The sequence below is a fragment of the Bos indicus genome, chromosome 10 (genome assembly GCF_029378745.1).
Source record: "Bos indicus isolate NIAB-ARS_2022 breed Sahiwal x Tharparkar chromosome 10, NIAB-ARS_B.indTharparkar_mat_pri_1.0, whole genome shotgun sequence".
In the NCBI taxonomy this organism is placed as follows: Eukaryota; Metazoa; Chordata; class Mammalia; order Artiodactyla; family Bovidae; genus Bos; species Bos indicus.
Window position 1 is genome coordinate 26,881,875 of NC_091769.1, and position 24,457 is coordinate 26,906,331.

General features: G+C 36.8%; 2 protein-coding genes across 2 annotated transcripts; both read right to left on the reverse strand.

Moving 5' to 3' along the window:
* Window positions 1-905: 905 nt before the first annotated feature.
* LOC109564278 (olfactory receptor 11G2-like) lies at window positions 906-1,775 on the reverse strand. The gene has a single exon (XM_019967772.2). It carries the CDS (start codon window positions 1,773-1,775, stop codon window positions 906-908), a length of 870 nt encoding a protein of 289 aa, XP_019823331.2.
* A 13,022-nt stretch (window positions 1,776-14,797) lies between these two features.
* On the reverse strand, window positions 14,798-15,733 carry LOC109564493 (olfactory receptor 11G2-like). The gene has a single exon (XM_019967925.2). It carries the CDS (start codon window positions 15,731-15,733, stop codon window positions 14,798-14,800), a length of 936 nt encoding a protein of 311 aa, XP_019823484.2.
* Window positions 15,734-24,457: the final 8,724 nt, after the last annotated feature.

Sequence of the window (24,457 nt, forward strand, 5' to 3'; positions counted from 1 at the left end):
GTCGTGTCCGACTCTTAGCGACCCCATGGACTGCAGCCTACCAGGCTCCTCCGTCCGTGGATTTTCCAGGCAAGAGTACTGGAGTAGGGTGCCATTGCCTTCTCCGATACATATTGAAATATGCCTCAATAAATAGGCATTTGAGTGGTTTATAAAAATGCATTTTTCACATATGTATGATTATATCTGTAGATTGAGTATCTAGGAGTGAGTGCAATTGCTGGGATAATGGGTATGTGAATTTTAAATTTTCTGAAATTGTTTGCAATGTCCTAAGTAGAAGTTGTACCAGTTTAGACTTTTATCAGTAATATATGTTTTCCCTTCTTAGATGAAAGAATATTTGATGCCTGTACATCATTGGCCAAACCCTCCAATACTCTCTTATAGTTTATTATGTATTTCCCTCTTTATGAGTAGAATAAGAAGTATAAAGATTTTTCTAAGCATTTTAATGTTATTACCAGAGCAAATCACTCAAATTTTCCATTCTTCAGCTTTTTAATCTGCAGAATGAGGGGGTTGGATAAAGTCTCTGAGTCCTTTCTCCTAAAAATTTTGGGAAAAGTACGAATAGCCATGATGAATAGGTTCAATAATAGGATGAACAATTCTCGAAGTGTTCAGTTCAGTTCAGTCACTCAGTCATGTCTGACTCTTTGCAACCCTATGGACTGCAGCACTCCAGGCCTCCCTATCTATCACCAACTCCCAGAGTTTACTCAGACTCATGTACGTTGAGTTGGTACTAGCTATTTACTTAAGACTTTTTAACCTGGAAAAGTATAAAGACAGCCCAGTTGCCCAAAGATTTCCCCTTTTGTTTTTTGATCACGTTTCTTATTTCTGTATTTCCAGAAATTTCTGCAGGGCGTATTTTATATCTTTGTTCCTCAGACTGTAGATCACAGGATTAATGAGATCACAGAATAAAACAGAGTCACAAGCTTCTGTATTCCAGCATCATGCTCAGATGTTGGGCTCAAATACATGACCATCACTGAACCATAGAAGAGTGAGACCACAGCCAGATGATACCCACAGGTGGAGAAAGCTTTCCTTTGTCCAGCTGCTGAAGGGACTTTCAATACAGCTCTCAAGACCAGAGCATAGGACCCCATGATGCAGAGAAAAGGAATAAATAAGAGGAGAGAACTTATGATTGCCCAAAAAAATTCCATTACTGAGGTTCTAGCACAGGTGAGTGCTAGAAGAGGACCTGGGTCACACAGGAAATGGTCAATAATCCTGGATCCACAGAAGGACATTTGGGAAATGATGATGATTGGGACTGGGAACCAGAGGAAACCAAGTACCCAACAGCTGATCACAAGATTGGTGCAGAGACATCCAGTCATGAGAGTGGAGTAATGTAGAGGCCAGCAGATGGCAAGGTATCGATCAAATGCCATAATAGCCAAGAAAAAGCATTCTGTAGAACCCAGGGAGAAGAAAAAGTAGAACTGGAGAAAGCACCCAGAGAAGGAGATGAGCTTGTTGTCAGAGAGGAAGTTTGCCAACATGTTGGGGACAGTGGAGGTGACATACCAGATCTCCAGGAAGGAGAAGTTTGCGAGCAGGATGTACATGGGAGTGTGGAGTCTCTGATCCCAGCACACAGCACAGATGATAGAACCGTTGCCCATGAGGGTCAGGAGGTAGACAGCAGAGAAGAGCACAAAGAGGAGAATCTGCCCCTCCCTGGGGCAAGGGAAGCCCAGGAGGATGAAGCCAGTGATGGTGCTGGAATTGTTGAAGGTGTTGGAGATTTTCATGGGTCTGTGAGCTGTGAAAGGTCATAATTACTGAATATCCCTGGAATAGCAGAGGAGCTTCATTTTCTTTGTCCCAACATGAAACTGAGATTTATTTACTTGTTATTAATTCATTATAATTGAGTGTTTACTTTTAGATACTGGGGATACAGCAATGAACACAAGAGATTAAAACCCATACCTCATGTAGCTTATCCCAGTAGGAGAATGCAATGTGTAATATATCAAGTTATTGTTCTTCTTGGCAAACACCTTCTTAAGGGCAGGCTGAAGTTATTGGTATGTCAAACAGTAGTGTCACGGTGATGACTGGGGACGTACATGATCTTGCATTTAGAAGGGTTTCTGTAATTTCCTTATGAGTGGAAAACTGCATTTCCTATGTACTCCTTGAGTTGTCACCTAATGCAGCTGCTTGTAGGCAGGTACTTTGTTGGATCATGTGATTTTGAAGCAGGAAAACATGTGTGACTTTTGATGTCATTTAAAAATTGACATTCAGCTATCTTCCAACCTAACTTGTTGATTCCTTCTCTCTAGTACCATTATCTGACAATTTCATAAGTAAATTAACCCACTTTCATGGGGAAAATTTCCTGAAAAAATAGCACCAAGAAAGAGGCCATCTAAACAGATTTCTTGAATGATAAAATTAATATATCAATAATATGACCATGTTGAAATAGTTCTGTCTATTCTCTGTGATAAGAATGCAGTGCTGTGCTGGGAAACACAGCACTTTGGAACCCGTTCTTCTGGGTCAGAATCAGTATTACTTGCTTCTCAGGTCAAGGGGTACTCATGTGTTCAATAAGAACTCCCATGATTCTGTCCATTTCTATCTTACTGTGCATTACCACAGTGCCTTGCTGGCTTCAGCTAGAGTGAGATTGGGAGGGGGAGAAGATGACTGCATTATGAGTTCCAGATTCTATATGCTTTTGCTCAGCTTGTAAATTTATCTGTCAGCTCATGCAGCTCAATTTCAAAAAACATACAACCCAATCAAAACATGGGGAGAAGACTTAAACATAAATTTCCAAAGAGGACATGCATATGGCCAACCAACACATGAAAAATGCTCAACATTGCTCACTACTACAGAAATGCAATTCAAAATTATAATGAGGTATCCCCTTACACCAGTCAGAATGATCATCATCAAAAAAATCTACAAACAATAAATTCTGGAGAAGGTGTGGAGAAAAGGGAACCCTCTTACACTGTTGGTGGGAATGTAAATTGATACAGTCACTATCAAGAACAGTATGGAAATTCCTTAAAAACTAAAATTAGAGCTACCGTATGCAAAGATGAGCACGATAAAGGACAGAAATGGTATGGACCTAACAGAAGCAGAAGATATTAAGAAGAGATGGCAAGAATACACAGAAGAACTGTACAAAAAAGATCTTCACGACCCAGATAATCACGATGGTGTGGTCACTGACTTAGAGCCAGATGTCCTGGAATGTGAAGTCAAGTGGGACTTAGAAAGCATCACTATGAACAAAGCTAGTGGAGGTGATGGAATTCCAGTTGAGCTATTCCAAATCCAGAAAGATGATGCTGTGAAAGTGCCACACTCAATATGCCAGCAAATTTGGAAAACTCAGCAGTGGCCACATGACTGGAAAAGGTCAGTTTTCATTCCAATCCCAAAGAAAGGCAATGCCAAAGAATGCTCAAACTACCGCACAATTGCACTCATCTCACACGCTAGTAAAGTAATGCTCAAAATTCTCCAAGCCAGGCTTCAGCAATACATGAAGCGTGAACTTCCAGATGTTCAAGCTGGTTTTAGAAAAGGCAGAGGAACCAGAGATCAAATTGCCAACATCCACTGGATCATAGAAAAAGCAAGAGAGTGCCAGAAAAACATCTATTTCTGCTTTACTGACTATGCCAAAGCCTTTGACTGTGTGGATCACAATAAACTGTGGAAAATTCTGAAAGAGATGGGAATACCAGACCACCTGATCTGCCTCTTGAGAAATTTGTATGCAGGTCAGGAAGCAACAGTTAGAACTGGACATGGAACAACAGACTGGTTCCAAATAGGAAAAGGAGTACGTCAAGGCTGTATATTGTCACCCTGTTTATTTAACTTATATGCAGAGTACATCATGAGAAACGCTGGACTGGAAGAAACACAAGCTGGAATCAAGATTGCCGGGAGAAATATCAATAACCTCAGATATGCAGATGACACCACCCTTATGGCAGAAAGTGAAGAGGAACTAAAAAACCTCTTGATGAAAGTGAAAGAGAAGAGTGAAAAAGTTGGCTTAAAGCTCAACATTCAGAAAACGAAGATCATGGTATCCGGTCCCATCACTTCATGGGAAATAGATGGGGAAACAGTGGAAACAGTCTCAGACTTTATTTTTTGGGCTCCAAAATCACTGCAGATGGTGACTGCAGCTATGAAATTAAAAGATGCTTACTCCTTGGAAGGAAAGTTATGACCAACCTAGATAGCATATTGAAAAGCAGAGACATTACTTTGCCAACAAAGGTTCATCTAGTCAAGGCTATGGTTTTTCCTGTGGTCATGTATGGATGTGAGAGTTGGACTGTGAAGAAGGCTGAGAGCTGAAGAATTGATGCTTTTGAACTGTGGTGTTGGAGAAGACTCTTGAGAGTCCCTTGGACTGCAAGGAGATCCAACCAGTCCATTCTGAAGGAGATCAGCCCTGGGATTTCTTTGGAAGGAATGATGCTAAAGCTGAAACTCCAGTACTTTGGCCACCTCATGCGAAGAGTTGACTCATTGGAAAAGACTCTGACGCTGGGAGGGATTGGGGGCAGGAGGAGAAGGGGACGACAGAGGATGAGATGGCTGGATGGCATCACTGACTCGAAGGACGTGAGTCTGAGTGAACTCTGGGAGTTGGTGATGGACAGAGAGGCCAGGCGTGCTGCGATTCATGGGGTCGCAAAGAGTCGGACATGACTGAGCGACTGATCTGATCTGATCTGATCTGATGACCCAGCAATCCCTCTCTTGGGCATATACTAGGAGAAAACCATAATTCAAAAAGATACATTGCACCTCAATGCTCATTGCTGCACTATTTACAATAGCCAGGACATGGAAGCCATCTAAATGTCCATTGATGGGTGAATGGATAAAGATGTGGTACAATGGATAGTACTCAGTCATAAAAAGGAACAAAATTGTAGCATTTGCAGACACATGGATGGATCTAAAGACTGTCGCACAGAGTGAAGTAAATCAGAAAGAGAAAAACAAATATTATATCAATTTTATGTGAAATCTAGAAAAATGATACCAACGAACTTATTTGCAAAGCAGAAATAGAGATACAGACATAGAAAACAAATGTATGTATACCAAGGGGGGGAAGGAGGAGTTGGGATGAACTGAGAGATTAAGATTGATATATATACACTAATATGTATAAGAACCTACCGTATAGCACAAGGGACTCTACTCAGTGCTCTGTGGTGACCTAAATGGGAAGGAGATCCAAAAAAGGGGATATATGTATATGTATAGCCGATTCACTTTGCTGAATTAAATCTTCCATTATGTTTTAATAGCACATCTCTCTTTCTACTATCCTTTGTACACATTTCAGCTGTAGTTCTCTTTATTTCTAAAATATGCCTTGAGCCCTGGTGCATCTGCTTCTCTCTCTTTCCCCTGCACCATCCTAGTTCATGTTACCCACATCATTTCTCTAAATTACTGCAAAGGTCTCCCAAATGATTTCTCTGCTTCCTGCCTTTGCTTCTACACAATCAATTCTCTACACATCAGACAGACTGACCTTTTAAAAGTGTAAATAAGATCATGCAATTTCCTTATGCAAAAACATTCCATAACTCAACCTAGAATAAAATCCAAGCTCCCTTTTATGATACATGGGCCCCTGAATGATCTGGCTTCCACCTATTTTACCATTTTCTTCCCTTCTCCCTTTTCCGATCTGTCTTTTCCTATTCCCCCTTCTTCATTTACATGGGCCTCCTTTGTATCCTGGAATATGCAACTTCTTTACTGACTGGGTTCTTTGCTTTAAATGTTCTCTTCGCCTGGAAATGTATCTGGAGCCCATTTTTCACTTTCCAGCCTAATTATTCTGTTCTTCTGAACACCCTATGTAAGTATCTCTGTCATTCTTTTGTTCATAAATTCCTATTTATTTTATTCCTATACTTATCAAAGTCTGAAATTATTATTATTTTTTACTTACTTGTGTATCTTTGCCAGCCAAATGAGGGCAAGAATCTTGTCTGTTGGTTTCATTGTTTTATTAAAACTGTGGCACAAAATAGTTTTAATAAACTTTTTTTAACTGCTCTCTTTTTCAAAATTATTTTTCTGATTATAAAATTTGTTTATTATTGAAACTTTGGAAAATGTATGCACTATAATGAAGAGAATAAAAGCTTCCTCAACAATATCTATACATAGAAGATATTTTGGAAGAAATATATTCCAAACCTGAAAACAATAGAGTTTTGTTTTCCACAGTGGAGTGGAGTCCTGCTATCCTCACTAACTTCTCTCAGCAGCCAGCCTGGATGATTCCCTGTGAGCACAGTCCTTTGCCTTGCTGGCCTGGACAGGCTACTCCATACAGAAGCACAGCTTCCAGAACTGGACCATCTGAGTCTGAATCCTGCCTCCACCACATTATAGCCATGGATGCTAGACCAAGTATTAACCTCTCTATGCTTTGGTGTCCTTTTCTGTAAGTTGAAGTGAATACAACTACAGAGGGCATTTTGAAGATTACAGAAAGAATAGTTTTAAAATGCCTAGCAATATATATAGGGTATATATCTCCTATTGTTTAAACTTTTTCAAAAGCCCCAAAGCAGTGTATTTATCCACTACTGATGAGTGGCAGGCAATTATGGTATGCTAGAAATAGTACTGAATTTGGATACAAGAGCCCAGGATTTTGAATTCCAACACTTAAACATTGCATTGTCATGGCAAATTCTATAAGCCAGTTATTTTCTGACTCTTAGTTGCCTCAAATGTCAGATGGAGATGATAACACCTTCCCCAGAGGGTTGTTATGAAGACTATTGAATGGAATAATAAATTGACAAGGTGGAAGCAACTTCTCAATATCTAACATATGGTAAATATTAGATGTTTTGGGTAAAACTGGCAGAGTTAACAGGAGACTTTTTTCCCCCAGAGATGTAGATTCTCCAGCTATATTTTAATATTTTTCTCCTCTACGAACTGAATTACCTTCTTTTCTGAAGTAAGAAAGGGATTCTCAACTGAAGCTTCTCAGGTTTTTGCAGATTCTTCTGAGTAGAAGCAGTTGTCTTTGTAGTAACCAGCTGGGTGAGAAGGTGTAAAAAGTAGGTTGGATGGGGCTCAGTGAATGTATGTGCTTTGGGATCCATGGATTATAAGCACAGCTTGTCCTCCTTGAGGAATCATTTACTGCCTCTAGGAGGATTGTGCCAGGAGACAGGTCTGTGCTAGTTATTCCCTCATTCTCTCCATTTCTCCTCTGGAGACCGTTGTGCCTTAATTGTTGCTTTTATTTCCCCAGTGATGGAGGAAGTAATATCTTTTCCTTAGTTTTAGTCTCTTAGAGATGGCCAGAGATTCAATTGACAGGTTCATCAGTCACTTACCAAATCTGTTTAGAATACCTCTCATATGATCAGGGGAAATTCTGTCAAACAAAACCCAAGCCAAGACTGTTCATCTTGCTGGAGTTCTTCGGTCTTCTGATAAGTTGTGGTCAATTGTGGGTGCTGGGGACAGATGCTTGTCTTGCTATCGGACAGAGGAGACTGGTTTTAGGGAATAACGAAGCTGTGCAATCACTCTTTTCCCCAGACCATCATGGCCTTTTTCTGTAGAAAAAAAATCCTTAGAAATCTTGTGTTGAATCTGATAAGCATTTATCATTTAGAATTCAATAGTTCTTAATTCTATTTATTTGCACTACAAAACAGTTACTTACAGTTTCAAATAAGGAAATTTAATTTTGAATAAAATTTTTTTTCCTAAGAATTGACTTTGCTTTCAAAAGTCTGTTTTAGAACTTTGAGGTTTTCACCAATTTACTAACACAAAAAGGCTCATTTGATTTTGACAGTGAGACATATGGACACAGAGAGGGTAATAGATGTAAAAGGACACGGAGAGACTGTAAGAAATTGTGGTAAAATTTTAATAATTTGAAATCCGGATGAAGGGCATATAGACTTTCTGTAATTTACTATTATTGCAACTTTTCTGCAAAGCTGAAGTTTTGATTGATAATAAAAACTATAAAAATAATCATCTTACTTTTATTTATCAAATGTGCCTTTTTTTTTTCTGGTTCTCAAGGTCTTATTTGGAAGCAGTTAGTCTTTTTAAACATTTGTAAACAAAATACAATTTTTCTTATGATTTAGCTGGGTCCTAAAGAAGATAACAAAAAGAAGAAAAATTGCAAAAATATAGAGAAAGGTTTTAGGGAATTATTTCAGCTGTAGTAACATATTAGCAAGTAAAGGTAATTCTGCTTTTTGCTGCATATCTTTTGTGGCTTATGCCTGACTGAATATACGACTTCCAGAAATCCATCACTGAATATTTACTATGTATGTACCACTCCTCTGGATTGTGAGTGAATATGAAAATTGGAAAATTAGAGAAATGCAAAGAACATTAAAACTTGTCCTCATTTATTATGGGAACTTAACATGAATATTTCAGAAGAAAAAATATGAAAAAGATGCCAAAGATATTTTATACAATTATTAATGAGTAAGAACTTGGAGCTCTAAAGAACATTGACCTTGGGATAGGAAACAAACTATATCCTAGGTATAAAAGTCCATTCGTGATCCAAAACATATTTCGTATGACTCTATCACTGAGGTAAAATGCAAAAGCTTCTTCAGTTTATACGTTGTGACATTTCTTTAGAATTATTTTCCATATCTTCTCAAATATGTTTATATGTGTATACTTAAGTATGCATATATCCCTATTTATAAGTAAACAGGGTTATAAATTGTGATTTGTATTAAATTTTGCAGACCTATTTACTATATTCTAGAAATTCATTTGTACTTATGAGAAATACCAATTTAAATAGTAGTGAAATGTAAACTGTTGCCAACTCTGTAGGGACATATTAATTCAGAACTAGAAAGTATGCAATATGATTGATAACAGTCTTCAGTTTGAAATGTTGCTAGCATGATTTCACCTCCCTTTATACATTATCAGCTGATGTATCAAAGTTGAGAAACTTCCCCTCTTCTGCATGGTACCAGTGAAACTGACTGATGAGAAGCTGGATGGCCTAACAGGCCTTTTCCCTTCTGTCCAATACTAAGGGCTCGCTTTTCAATCTTCAAGTCTGGCTCCCATTCCCTCAGGGTACCTAGTGGCTGTCTCTTAATTTAATTCTGAGAAAATTAAGAAAACACAGTTTTGAAGTTACAAATATTAGTTTTGTTAGAAAAAATAAGGGACATTATGGTTACTGAGGTTTTATATAGATGAGCATCCTTAAGGTATGCTAGTTCTTTTAAACTGGGAAGCTGAGCTAGATTTATCATTATTATTATTTACAAAATAACTTATTGGAGAGTCAAAGTATTCTTAATATATTATTACATATCTTCCTTGACCTGAAATAGGTTTACATCCTAATAAAATCTTTAAAATGGAAAATATGATAAGTAAATAAATGCTTTAAAATTTTTCAATTTTTTAATTGGAGGAAAATTGGTTTACAATGTTGTGTTGGTTTCTGCAGTACAACAACACAAATCAACCATAATTATACAGATATCTCCTCCCTCTTGGGCCTTAAAGATGCGTTTATTACATTACTTACCGAATATCATAGTTTAGCCTAGTTTACCTTAAATGTTCTCAGAACACGTATTAGCTTACTTTTGGGCAAAAGTCATCTGACATAAAGCTTATTTCATAATAAAATTGCTGAATTTTCATAATAAATATTACTGTTGATTTATTGAGTACTGTACAGAAAATGATAAACAGAGTGGCTGCATGGGTACTGAGTGGTTTAAGTGTATAGGTGTTTACCCTCATGATCAGGTGACTGACTGGAAGCTGTGGCTCAGAGCTGAACCTAGCATCATGAGAGAGTATCATACTACTTATCAACAGGCCAGAAAAATGTAAAAATTCAAAGTATGGTTTTTACCAAATGTGTATTACTTTCTCACAACTGTAAAGTTGAAAACTGGTTAAATAGTAAGTTGGGGACTATCTGTACTTGGTACTGAAACATTTGAAAATAAAGCATACAATTGGAACCCCCCCCCCCCCAAAAAAGACCTCCAAAACCTCCATATTACTGCCAAAACATTGCCATTTCAAATATTTTGAAGTGCTTCCCTTTGTATTTTTTTTTTCTAAAGACCAGATTTTAATTTTTCTGCACGTGTCATATTGTATTTACAATGCTATACTATATTTATTCATAAACTTTTTATCAACCATTTACCCAAACAATAATAGTTGGATATTATTTCAGCTTTAGAGGCACATGGAGAATTTTTCCTGCTTTTAAACAATATATGTAAGTCTGCTATGACAAATTAATAGTGATGATGAATATGAGTTTAGACTCAGAGAGACCTGGTTGAATCCCTGCTTTCCTAGTTACTATTAGATGTATTACTGGTAAATTATTACCTATTCTCTCCAGGCCTTAGTTTTCTACTCTGTAAAGCATGTAAAATAGTAATGGCTCATATAATATAATGAGGATTAAAAGAGAGATTGTATACAAAATGCTTAGCTTGGGAGTTCACATATAATAATCTAACATTAAGAGATGCCATAGCATAACAATTTATAGTATGGTTTTTGGAGTCATAGCTGGTTCCAACATTAATCAACTGTTTGGGCAACTTGCTTATTCAATCTAGGCTTTAGTTACCTCATCTATAAAATGAAGATATGAATGGTATGCTTGAGGCTGTACATTACTTGAATGGCTAAAGTGGAAGTTCATTTTAGGCACATTGAGAGTTAGCTAGTGTAGCTATCGTGACTTTTAAAGTTACTTCACAACTTTTAAGTCCAACATATAGGACAATTTGCTTTTGAAAACCAAGACCATTTCCTATTCTGGTTGCATCACTTGGTTCTACTTTTTTTCCCCCCAGCACAACTGCACAGTTCTACTTTGTCATGGAAAATGATCAGCCCTTGGCCATCTGCCACTCACTGGAATACTTCATTCTCATGAAAGATCTGAGGTAGGTTGATATGTCTTTTTTGGCTCATTGATTTACTTAAGCACACAAGTGCTATTTTCTTTCTAAGTGATATGGTCTTGTAGGTTGAGTTCCCTGGAAACAAATACTAATAATAAATAACAGTAATATTTTTACTGTGATGGCATCTGAAGACTGACTTTTATATTTTAATACCTATATCCCAATGATGTGCCTCTTTATTTCTATTTGTCTTTTTGGGGGGCCTTTTTTGGTTTATTTATTTTTAATTGAAGGATAATTTCTTCATTTTAATTGCTTTATAGTATTGCTTTGGTTTCTACCAAACATCAACATGAATCAGCCATTTTTCTATCTATCTATATCTGTTTGACGAATTGTGAATTATATTACATCTTGAAGCTGTATTTATTTTGATTAAGGATGCTCATTAATATATTAATAAGTTTGGCCAATTATAAGTCATGATGGGTAGTAAATGCCACATGGACATCTATTTGAGGAATACTTCTATTCTGTATATTGTAGTATACTAGTAAATAGATAGTGCTCTGGGAATGGTTATATGCATTTTTCAGAAGTTGCCATGATTTCTTACCTCTCATAATCATGGGTTTTTATCTGTGCCTTCCTTTACCTGCTCCTATAGCAACTTATAATTCCCTTGTTTATAGAACATCTTGCTTCATTTACTACTTGTTCATGAGCCCCAGAAGAGAAGGAAATGTGTCTTATTTACTTCTGTATATATATGGCTTGTCCCTTCCAGCTCAGTGCCTAACATATTGAATGTGTTTGTTTTAGTGAATAAGTGACTATGGAGGAAGATGATACAGCAATTATTTTAAAAAAGCTGCTTTCACTTTTTCATAGTTTATTACTCTCTTAGGTCCGCAGAAGAGGGAGACATTTCTTACTTTGTTCCGGCTGAACGAAAGAATTTTAGTGAGATGACATGAAGACGTCAGTTTTCTTTTTTTTATTTTCCTCTGAGAAACAGTATTCTTTTTAGTTTCTCAAAGAATCACAGAATTATGAATAAATGTTACCTTTGTTCCAATTTCATAGTAAAATAGTTTTAAATTTTATTTTTAGATGATAATAATAAATGTTGTTTAAATGTGTGTTTAAATGAAATACATGCATATGGAAAAATTTAAAATGTACAAAGGTTTGTATGTACAGTGAAAATGTTTCCTTCTCTCCCTGTCCCTAGATACCCAATTCTGTTTCCCAAAATCATCACTGTTCTTAGTTTCTTCTTTCAGAGATACACAACATGTTTATGAACATAAATATGTAGATATTTATGTAATCTTTCTTCCTATGAAAGATGGCCCAAGACAGATCTCTTTCATCTCGCTTTTTCTTTAACTTTGAGGGTACTTTTATATCAACATGTACAGATCTTAATTTTTAACAGTTATATAGTATATTCCACCCTCAGTTCAGTTCAGTTCAGTCGCTCATTCATGTCTGACTCTTTGCGACCCCATGAATCACAGCACATCAGGCCTCCCTGTCCATCACCAACTCCCGGAGTTCTCTCAGACTCATGTCCATTGAGTCGGTGATGCCATCCAGCCATCTCATCCTGTGTTGTCCCCTTCTCCTCCGGCCCCCAATCCCTCCCAGCATCAGTCTTTTCCAATGAGTCAACTCTTCGCATGAGATGGCCAAAGTACTGGAGTTTCAGCTTTAGCATCAGTCCGTCCAAAGCAATCCCAGGGCTGATCTCCTTCAGAATGGACTGGTTGGATCTCCTTGCAGTCCAAGGGACTCTCAAGAGTCTTCTCCAACACCACAGTTCAAAAGCATCAATTCTTCAGCCCTCAGCTTTCTTCACAGTCCAACTCTCACATCTATACATGACCATTGGAAAAACCATAGCCTTGACTAGATGGACCTTTGTTGGGGGTATATACAATAATTTATCTAATTAGTTGTTAATTAATGGGAATTTGGAATGTTCCAATCTTTTACTAGTAGAAACAGTAGTCAATATTCTTGTACACATGTCATTTTTCTTATTTGTGAATATACTCCTCAGATAAATACCTAAGAGTGGAATTGCTGAGTCAGGGAATGCCTTTTAAATTCTGATAGTTTTTTGGCAAAATGTCCTACATAGATATTGTACCAATTTATGTTCTACCAGTAAGGGAAGAGATTGCTGTTTTTCTCAACATTATTTTTGATCTTTGTCAATTTTGGGGGAAAAGAGATATATTTATTATAGCTTTCTTTGTACTTCTCTAATTCTGAACCAAATAGAATTGTATTTTTAGATATTTAAAAGCCTTTCATAAGCTATTTACTTTTTTTCATATATTTACCACTTTTATTGTGCTGATGCTATTTTTCATATTGACTTGAAGATATATACAACATTAAAATTGATGTTATCATGATAGATGTTTTAGAAGACAGAAATAAAAGCACTACCAGAAAAGTAAAGAGTTTGTTGGTGTTGGAAGAGTAATAGGAGACAAGTTTTGCCCTAGGATTGTACAATTTGTAAGAGCAAATACAAAAAAAAAAAGACGTGTAAGTATCCATGCTGAAGATAAAGGAAGAGACTTTCCCCTCTTCCTGTTTTCAGAACACTTAGTTTAGAAAACTTGTACTTGTTTATCTGTCATTGAAATGAATGTAAAATTTAAAAGTTTTATATTTTAAGGGATTTGAACACCTTGCCAGATTTATGACCTAGGAATGTCTTTATCAAGGACCTGGGAAGTCTCTCTGAAACGTAATAATCAAGATAGAAAGGCCCCAATCTTCCATTTCCTGTGGGAAGATAGGAGCCTAACTTTGGTGGCCTAATTTCCAAGTTGAAAGCTACCTCCTGTTATATAGAAATGTCTTTTCTCCCCTGTGTGAAGCCAATTAGCAAACACAGATGGCCAGTCCAATTACTAGGTGAGTCTAGGATGAATTGATTATGTCTGATAAAATGGTCAAGTCTTTTTGAGGATTAGCTTTTTATCTTGAGAAGCTGTATATAATGGGTTGTATTTGCTTGACTACAAAAGGATGAAATTTCTTTTGGTCTTTGCCCTTTTTCAGTGGGTTGCCTGAGATGCCCATAGTCTCCTACTTTAATGCTTATTCAATAATCAGTCAGTTCAGTTCTGTTGCTCAATCATGTCCGACTCTTTGTGACCCCAGGGACTGCAGCACGCCAGGCTTCCCTGTCCATCAGCAATTCCCTGAACTAATTCAAACTCATGTCCATCGAGTCAGTGATGCCTTTCAACCATCTCATCCTCTGTCATCCCCTTCTCATCCTGCCTTCAATCTTTCTCAGCATCAGGGTCTTTTCCAATGGGTCAGTTCTTCACATCAGGTGGCCAAAGTATTGGAGCTTCAGTCCCGCCAATGAATATTCAGGACTGATTTCCTTTAGGATTGACTGGTTTGATCTCTTTGCAGTCCAAGGGACTCTCAAGCGTCTTCTCCAACACCACAGTTCAAAAGCATCAATTCCTCTGCTCTCAGCTTTCTTTATGGTCCAACTCTCACACCCACAGATAATAAATAATAAAACTGCTTTATTCTCTTCCACCATTGTGGAGAGGTTTTCTAGATTGGCAGGAAATTTATATTTAATTATATTTCCCAGCAAACTAAACTCAGTTTTTCAATCTATGGCTCTATCACTTGCAAAATTGGGGATATGCAGTACATCTTTGAGATGTCTTATAGTTCTATAGTCAGTTAGTCTTCTTTTTAACCAAGAAATTAAAAACAGCTTCTGTCCCCCCAAATATTTTAAATCAAAACCCTTACTTTTATGTTCCTAATAATTTCTTCATAGCATGTTTCATATCTTTGTTTCTCAGACTATATATTACAGGATTAATGAGTGGAGTAACTACAGAATAAAACAAAGTCACTATCTTCTGCATTCCAGCATCATGTTCAGATGTTGGGCTCACATACATGACCATTACTGATCCATAAAAAAGAGAAACCACAGTCAGATGGGACCCACAGGTGGAGAAAGCTTTTCTTCGTCCAGCAGATGAAGGGAACTTCAGCACAGCTTGTAGGACCAGAGCATAGGACACCATGGTGAAGAGAAAGGGGATAAATAAGAGGAGAGAACTTAAGGTGGAGCTAGTTAACTCTATTACAGGGACTCTAGTACAAGTGAGGGCCAACAAGGGACCTGGGTCACACAGGAAGTGGTCAATGATCCTGGACCCACAGAATGACATTTGGGAGATGATGATTATGGGAATCAAGAACCAGAGGAAACCAAGTACCCAGCAGCTGATCACAAGATTGGCACAGAGACGTCCAGTCATGAGAGTGGGGTAGTGTAGAGGCCAGCAGATGGCAAGGTATCGATCAAATGCCATAATAGCCAAGAAAAAGCATTCTGTAGAACCCAGGGAGAAGAAAAAGTAGAACTGGAGAAAGCACCCAGAGAAGGAGATGAACTTGTTATCAGAGAGGAAGTTGGCCAACATGTTGGGGACAGTGGAGGTGACATACCAGATCTCCAGGAAGGAGAAGTTTGCGAGCAGGATGTACATGGGGGTGTGGAGTCTCTGATCCCAGCACACAGCACAGATGATAGAACCGTTGCCCATGAGGGTCAGGAGGTAGAGAGCAGAGAAGAGCATAAAGAGGAGAATCTGCCCCTCCCTGGGGCAAGGGAAGCCCAGAAGGATGAAGCCAGTGATGGTGCTGGAGGTGTTGGGGGTGTTGGAGATTTTCATGAGTCTGCAAGCTGTGAAAACACCATCACATTATTGAATAATTGTAAAGACAAGTGAGAACCCAGATATGAATTGAAGCCACTCTGGGGAATGAAATAAACATTTATGTATCAATAGTTACTATTTTAGTCTAATTCTGAATTACTGTCCTAGTTTAGTAGTTGGATTATAAAAACCCGGTGTACGAGACAGCAAAAGAGACACTGATGTATAGAACAGTCTTATGGACTCTGTGGGAGAGGGAGAGGGTGGGAAGATTTGGGAGAATGACATTGAAACATGTAAAATATCATGTAAGAAACGAGTTGCCAGTCCAGGTTCGATGCACGATACTGGATGGTTGGGGCTAGTGCACTGGGATGACCCAGAGGGATGGTATGGGGAGGGAGGGGGGAGGAGGGTTCAGGATGGGGAACACATGTATACCTGTGGCGGATTCATTTTGATATTTGGCAAAACTAGTACAATTATGTAAAGTTTAAAAATAAAATAAAATTAAAAAAAAAAGAAATAAACGTGAAATTTGAAAAAAAAAACACACAAGTTAAATGAATATCAGTATATATAGAGATATTTACTTATTGTGAAATGTATGGAAACATGTTCAACATTTAAATCTTTATATATAAAACTCTGCAGTAACTATCACTGAAGTTGAGAAATAGAGGATGACTTGTAGCCTAGAATCTCCTCTTATGCTCCATCCCAATAAGAGGATGACTATCCTCTGCCTCTTAGTCCCTCCAATTGTTAACACTCTCCTTTCCTAATAGTAATCACCTCCCTATTTTTCTTTAATAACTAAGTATGCATTCTGAAACATTTTTTTTAAGTTTTGCTTGTTTTTTATTTTACATAATCGAAATCATAGTATATGTAGTATTTGGATGGCTTATTTTGTTCAACAGTAAGGTTTTTTACATTCATGTTGTTACAATCATCTATAGTGTGTCCATTTATACCCCACTGTACTCTATGAATAAACCACCACTTATTAAACCATTGTACTATAGATGACTATTTTGGCTATTTCTAATTTGGGGCTGTTAGGAGTAATGGTACTATGAACATAGTTTTCTTTTCCTGGTTCACACATGCATGCATTTCTATAGGCTAGATCATAAGGGCATGTGTATCTTTACCTTCAGTAGATAAGTTCAACAGTGTTCCATCATTATTGCATTATTTATCACTCCTACTGATAGTGTGTGAAAGCTCAAATTGTCAACATTCTTTTCTAATGGTAAGGTCTCTATTTACCAGAGCCTAATGAATGAGATCGGAGGAGGCAATGGCACCCCACTCCAGTACTCTTGCCTGGAAAAATCCCATGGGTAGAGGAGCCTTGTAGGCTGCAGTCCATGGGGTCGCTAAGAGTCGGACACGACTGAGTGACTTCACTTTCACACATCGGAGAAGGAAATGGTAACCCATTCTTGCCTCGAGAATCCCAGGGACGGGGGAGCCTGGTGGGCTACTGTCTATGGGGTGGCACAGACTCGGACATGACTGAAGTGACTTAGCAGCAGAAGCAGCAGGGAGTGAGATATATACTGCATTTTAATGACTTCTCTCTCTTTTATTTTTGTAATATAAGACTGCATTGTTGTCTTCCTGGCAGTATTCCTTTTTTCAGAGTAGGAGCTTATATTAGAAATTTTTTACTTTCAAGGGAAAGTATTCTGGAAACTATAAAGAAAACTGTCTTCAGATTTGGTTAAGGAGAACATTTTAATGCATGTAATTTACAGTCATCTTTAATTTTGAGTCTTGTGCTCAGCCTTATGTTTTAAAGAAATAACCTTCTAAAAGGTTATTTTTGTGTGTGTTAATCACTTTATCATCTCAAAATATTTTCAGCACTTTAAATAGCTTAGTTAATGTTGAAGAACTTACTTTTTCTGGTATAGTCTATTTCATTGTTACATCTCTTCTTTTCCCCTCACACCCAATTCATTAGCAGGATTCTTCTGTTTCTAAAGGATGGCTTGTATCATGCACTCCTTTGTCTCAACTGCTGTCTCTCAAGTTTAAATTACCATCCTTTCTTCCTTAGACTTCTGCAGCAGTGTTCTAACACAGCTCCTTGCTTCTACTTTTACCCTTCTATCCTCCATTTTCTAAGCAGCGACTGAGTACTCCTTGAAAAATGGAAAAACTGATCATGTTACACTTTTAAGTAAAACTTTTCCCTCTCAGCAATTCTGTGCCAAGAAGTCTTACAGAGCTGTTATAGAAAACAGGAACGTGTTCTAGAAAACAGGAATTGCCATCACCATTTTACGCTCAATCTAACATATTTAATTTGCTTGCATCACTATTCACTTTTTATTACTGAGCTCCTCTGTACAGAAGACTGATGACGTTACCTGCCTCAAGTCTGAGCTGAAACTGTCAAAAAAAAAAAATTCCCCAAACCAATCAACCAACCAAACAGCAAAAGACCAATAAACTCACCCTGTGTCAGTTACAGAGGGCACTGGAACATGGGTGCAATGATGTCTGTGTATTTGTACCCTGACCACTTGGACTGAGTTAATTAACAACAATCGCCTTGTTTTCTTTGTTTACTTGTTAAATTAGTCAGCCCTTGAAAAATTGAGATAGAGTATGTCTGAATGAACCAGGCCATGCCACACGCAATACAAGGAAGACATTCACCAATATTTAATTTTCCCTCAAAGCTCAGGACAGTCGAATCTTGGTACCCATTTGTTGGCTCTCTCTCTAGAACCCACCCAGAGATGTTTCATGTGTGTGTGCTCAGTTGCTCAGTCATGCCCAACTCTTTGCGACCCCATGGACTTCACCCTGCCAGGCTCCTCTGTCCATGGCATTTTCCAGGCAAGAATATTGGAGTGGGTTGCCATTTCCTTCTCCAGGAGATCTTCCCAACCATGACAACTCAATTCACTTCCTTAGTTAGTTTGTACAGTTTCAGTGAGGGGCTGTAACATTGGATAATCTGTTTCTGGAAGATACTTAAAAAGTAAGAATAATTTTCCAGAGTGGGATGACTGGTAGAGAGCTGTATATGATAGAAAAATTATTGAATTTAGAATTAAGAACTTTTGTTTACTTGTCATAAGAAATTAATACTTAGCTATAATAAGCAAATAATTATGCCTTCTTTAAAGGGCTGTTACAAAGATAACTGAATGAGATAAATTCCTGTGGAAGTACTTTGACTATTGTGTGACCAGTAAGAGTTTAAGAAATATTGGTTGTATGTATATGACTGTAATAATTCAAAGACAGCTGTGGGTAAAAATCAGTAGATTATGATTTTTTTGCTCTTCTAAACAGTACATAATCTTATTACCTGGATCAGCAAAGGGAATTCTAAGCTGAAGCTTATCAAAAGTTTATTTTTTATTCTCTTAGAAGAGATAGTCTTCTTAACAATAACCAGAGAGGAGGAAAGAGCTGGAAATAGTTGTGGTAAAAATTCTTGAATGTGTTTGCTGAGGGATGGAGGGGTTATAAGCAGAGACTGCCAGGAATTAAGTCTTATTTTTCCTGATCCTTGAGGATCCATTTATTGTTGCTAAAGGAAAACAATGTCAAGAGACATCGCTATGCTTGTTATTCACTTCCCTTGGGATCTTTCTTAATTTCAGTGTTTTTATTTTCTATGTGGTTGAATGATATCTTTTTCCTTCTTTAAAACTCTTACACATAGAAGGAAATGCTAACAAATCAACTGATTGCTTGATTAATTAATCAACCAGTATATCTAACTCTAACTCCCCTAAGTGTGCATACCATGTGGCCAATGAAGACTTTAAAACACTTGAAGGGGATAAATGCCGCCCCAGATGTCCATAAATGATTTGACTAGACCTCAAAGTTATTACAAGCTGTTCTGACACTCTGAGCTAGGTCATGCTATTCTGTTATTGGACACATACATGAAACAAAACAAAGCTACTTTATAATTTTGTCTAAGGATAAAAAAAACAACGTCACTGTGCCAGTCATAAAACACCAAATATCCTCCTCTCTTGGCTAAAATGAGTGTCTAGTACTTAAAAAAAAAAGCCAATTACAGCTTTAATCTCCTTCTTCTCTGCCCTCTATATAGATAAGATTTGTTGAGATACCTAGTCTTAGAATTGCCCTTGCATTGACAACATACAATCTGGAGCAGACCATCACTTCCTTAGATCCTCCCTCAAATCAGTCAACCAAAGCACCAATCCTATAATAGATTATTTTTTAATTGAAGTGTAATTGATTTACAATACTGATATTAGTTTTAGATGTGTAACAAAGTGATTCAGTTATATATACATGTATATATATGTACATATATACAGATTTTTCCATTTTTTTCAATATTTTTTTCAGATTTTTTTCCATTATAAGTTATCATAAGATATTGAATATTGTTCTTTATGCTGTACAGTATCCCCTTTGGTAACCATAAGTTTGTTTTCTATGTCTGTGAAGCTATTTATATTTTATAAGTAATTTCCACTGTGTCATTTTTTAGATTCCATGTATAAATGATATATGGTATTTGTCTTTCTCTTTCTTACTTACTTAGTATGATGAGGTCTAGATCCATCTATGTTGCTGCAAATGGTATTATTTCATTGTTTTTATGTCTGAGTAATATTCCACTGTATATATGTATCACATCTTTATCCAATCATCTGTCAATGGACATTTAGGTTGTTTCCATTGTCTTGGCTGTTGTAAACAGTGCTGCTATGAATATTGGGCTGCATGTATCTTTCCAAGTTAGGGTTTTCTCCAGATATATGCCCAGGAGTGGGATCATTGGATCATATGGCAACTCTATTTTAGTTTTTTTAAGGAATTTCCATACTGTTCTCCAGAGTGGCTGCACCAATTTAGATTCTCACCAACAGTGTAGGAGGCTTCCTTTTCCCCCCAACTTCTTCAGCATTTATTGTTTGTAGACTTTTTGATGGTGGCCACTCTGACTAGTGTGAGGTGAAGGTCAGAATTTTGGATTAAGGCAGATTATCAGAAAGCAAATATTTGGACCTCAGTTCTTAGATCTGGAAAGAATTGCTTCCACTGAGTTATATTTCTATATAATGCCTTGGAATCTTATTAAGATATGCTATAAGAAGCAACTGTGTTAAACTATATGTATATATGTCAGATATTTGGGGGAACCACTGTTCACTATATCTCATTCTCCCTCATATGAATCATCTTGAAAGAAATTATAGAACTAGGAGTCAGTAACTTAGTTTTCCTTGTAAACAGATTTGTTTCTTCTTACAGTTAATGAAAATCATATGACAGATAATGTTTCTCCATTCTCTACTTCATTTTTTGAATCAAAGAAACATTTTATAGAGAATCGTAACAACACTTGAAAAAACTTCAACACTGAAGATCCTTTTTGATGATTTCCCACTTCATTTTAAAGGGAGCTCATAACACTTTTACAGGCTTGACTTAATGTCAGCATTTATCCTATTATCCACAAACCATCATCCTGTTTTTCCTTTTTAAATTCATATTTTTCTTATTCTTTCTTTCAGTGCACTTTCATACTTCAGATTCTTAAAGAAAAAAAGTGGGATATAGTATAATAAAGGAACATATAAATAAACATGTAAGTAAATAAGTAGTTTCAATATAAGAAGAGCTTATGAAGATATGGATTTTTCTAAGGAGAACTTTTTTAGCCTTCCTCTTAGTATATTGTATTGAGCAGGCTTCCCCAGGAGTTCATATAAAAACTTTTTATTGTGGGCTAGAAGTTTCTAAGTGATTTGATGCTGCCTACTTTTCCAGCTGGCAAAATCAACTTTTCTTATTCATTGAAAATCACAAGCTTCTATCTGTACTTACATGGCAGTTTATTGTCCTAGATCTTTGCATGATATATTATCTGAGTTTGAAATGTCACTTCCTAACAAAGACATTCTCTAACCATTTAGATGTAAACTATGCCTTATCCTACCCCAACAATTTCTGTATTCATACTCCCATTTATTCCTTTTTTTGGTGTTTCAAGGATAGCATCTTTTTTTTTGGTTGGAACATAGTTGATTTACAATGTTGTGTTACTTTCTGCTGTACATCCCAGTGAATCAGTTATGCATATACATATATCCACTCTTTTTTAGACTCTTTTTCTGTAAAGTCATTAACTAGTACTGAGTAGAGTTCCCAGGGACGGGGGAGCCTCGTGGGTTGCTGTCTATGGGGTCGCACAGAGTCGGACACGACTGAAGCAACTTAGCAGCAGTAGCAGAAGCAGAGTTCCCTGTGCTGTACAGTAGGTACTTATTAGGTATCTATTTTATATACTGTAGTGTGTATATGTCAATCCCAATCTCTCAATTTATCCCTTCCCCTTTTCCTCCCTGGTAATTCTAGGATTGTAATTCTGTTTCTGTTTTGTAAATAAGTTCATTTGTACCGTTTAAAAAAAATTCCACATACAAGTGATATCCTATGATATTTGTCTCTTTGTCTTACTTACTTCACTCAGTATGACTTCACTCTGGGATCATCTATGTTGCTGCAAATGGCAGTATTTAATTTCTTTTTTATGGCTGAGTAACGTTCTATTGTGTATGTGAACCACATCTTCTTTATCCATTCACCCATCAATGGACATTTAGGTGGCTCCATGTCCTGGCTATTGTAAAAGTGCTGTAGTGAACATTGGGGTTCATGTATCTTTTCAAATTATGGTTTTCTCTGGATATATGGCCAGGAGTGGGGTTGTTGGATCATATGATAGCTCTATTTCATTATAAAACTTGTAGAGGAACACATAGGCAGAATGTTCTCTGACATAAATCACTTTGACCTACCTACTAGAGTAGTGAAAATAAAAATAAACATATGGGACCTAATTAAACTTAAAAGCTTCTGTACAGCAAAGCAAACCATAAAAACAAAAAGACAGCCCACAGAATGGGAGAAAATGTTTGCAAATGAAGTGGCCGGCAAGGGATTAACCTCCAAAATATACATGCAAATCATGTAGCTCAATAACAACTACAACAAAAAACCCAACAAATAACCCAATCAAAAAATGGACAGGAGATGTAAATAGATATTTCTCCAATGAAGACATACAAATGGCCAAAAAGCACATGGAAAGATGCTCAACATCACTAATTATTAGAGAAATTCAAATAAAAACTACAATGAGGCATCACCTCAATAGATCATAATCCTCCTCATCAAAAAATCTATAAACAATAAATGCTGGAGAGGGTTTGGAGAAAAGGGAATCCTTCTACACTGTTGGTGGGAATGTAAACTGGTACAGCTACTCTGGAGAACAGTATGGAGGTTAATTAAAAAACTAAAAGAGTTCTCATTGATTCTTTTTGTTTTATTGAGATATAATTGATAGAAAACATTAATTTCCAGTGTACAACATTATTCAATATATGTAAATATGGTGAAACCATTACTTCAAGAAGTCTAATTGTAGATAATATCCATTACCACATATAGTCACAAATTTTTCAAACTACTGGAATTAGTAGTTATAACTAATGAGATTTATGTGTTCAGCTTCTTATTATCTATCCCCTTCACTATAATGTAAGCTGCACAAAGACAGGGACTTGATCTTCTGCATTCAAATAGAGATAAATGTTTATTGGATGCCTGAATGAAATGCATCAACCCCAGAGGACAACTTGGCTAATTTATTTATGACCAAATAGTTGAGCCAAATCACCTATACCTGTCTCATATCTCAGGCTCACTGGCTTTTACTCTCTGTCTGCTTTTACCTCTTTTGAGCTGCGTGCTCAACTCAAACTTCCTTCTCTTGAAACTAACCCCAAAGTACTGATATATTGTCACTACATGCTAATCTTTTAAAATGTAGACCTATTTCTAGGTATTTTAATTATTTTTCACAGGTAGGAAAAGGTAAGAAGACTGTAATATATTTCTTATTCTATAAATGGAGGATTTGGGAATAGAGGCAGGAGAAGCTTCCACTGCTGCTGTCATGAGTGTTTTCACCACCTGTACTACTCACCATAATTTGTTTCGCTTTCCCAACCAATTATTGTAAGATTTTTATTTCTCACTATATGTCATGTATTTTTCTTAAAATAGTGGCTCCATAAGGTCAGTGTGTGAACTGGTGCTGGTCTAGGTACAACAGAATCACGTTAAAATGGGAATTTCTGGTGTTAATTTTATATTCTGAATTAGGGGATTTGGAGAAAGACCTGGGAATCTGTTCTTTTAAAGAGTTCTCTAAATAACTATGACATGGTGCTTAAGATCATTATTATTTTTTTGGATATTGATTAAATACAAATTTTGGCTCAAGTCTGATAAAAACCAAATGTAAGAATATGCACACAATAGAGGAGAATGATCTCAGATAAAGGGAAATTAGTTACTGGCAGTCAGGATAGGAGAAGAGTTTAAAGTTCAGATGCAGGTCATTTAATTCAAGTTACTGTCTATCAAGTCCTGTTTTGAAGGTAAGGTCGGATTTAATCGGTTGTACTATTGTCCATATTATCTTGGCAGAAGTAGATGAATTTGGGTCTGTATTTCTAGAGACAGTAAGTAGAGATCTACTTTTTAAGTTGGAATAGATTTTTTTGATGGTAATCATCAAAAAACTCTGCAAATAATAAGTGTTGGAGAGGGTGTGAAGAAAAGGAAACCCTTGTACACTGTTGGTGGGAATGTAAACTGGTACAGGCACTATGGAGAAGAGTGCGAAGGAAAAAATAAATA

Coding starts and splice junctions, on each gene's coding strand:
- LOC109564278 (XM_019967772.2), bottom strand. CDS start 1,775: ATGAAAATCTCCAACACCTTCAACAATTCCAGCACCATCACTGGCTTC.
- LOC109564493 (XM_019967925.2), bottom strand. CDS start 15,733: ATGAAAATCTCCAACACCCCCAACACCTCCAGCACCATCACTGGCTTC.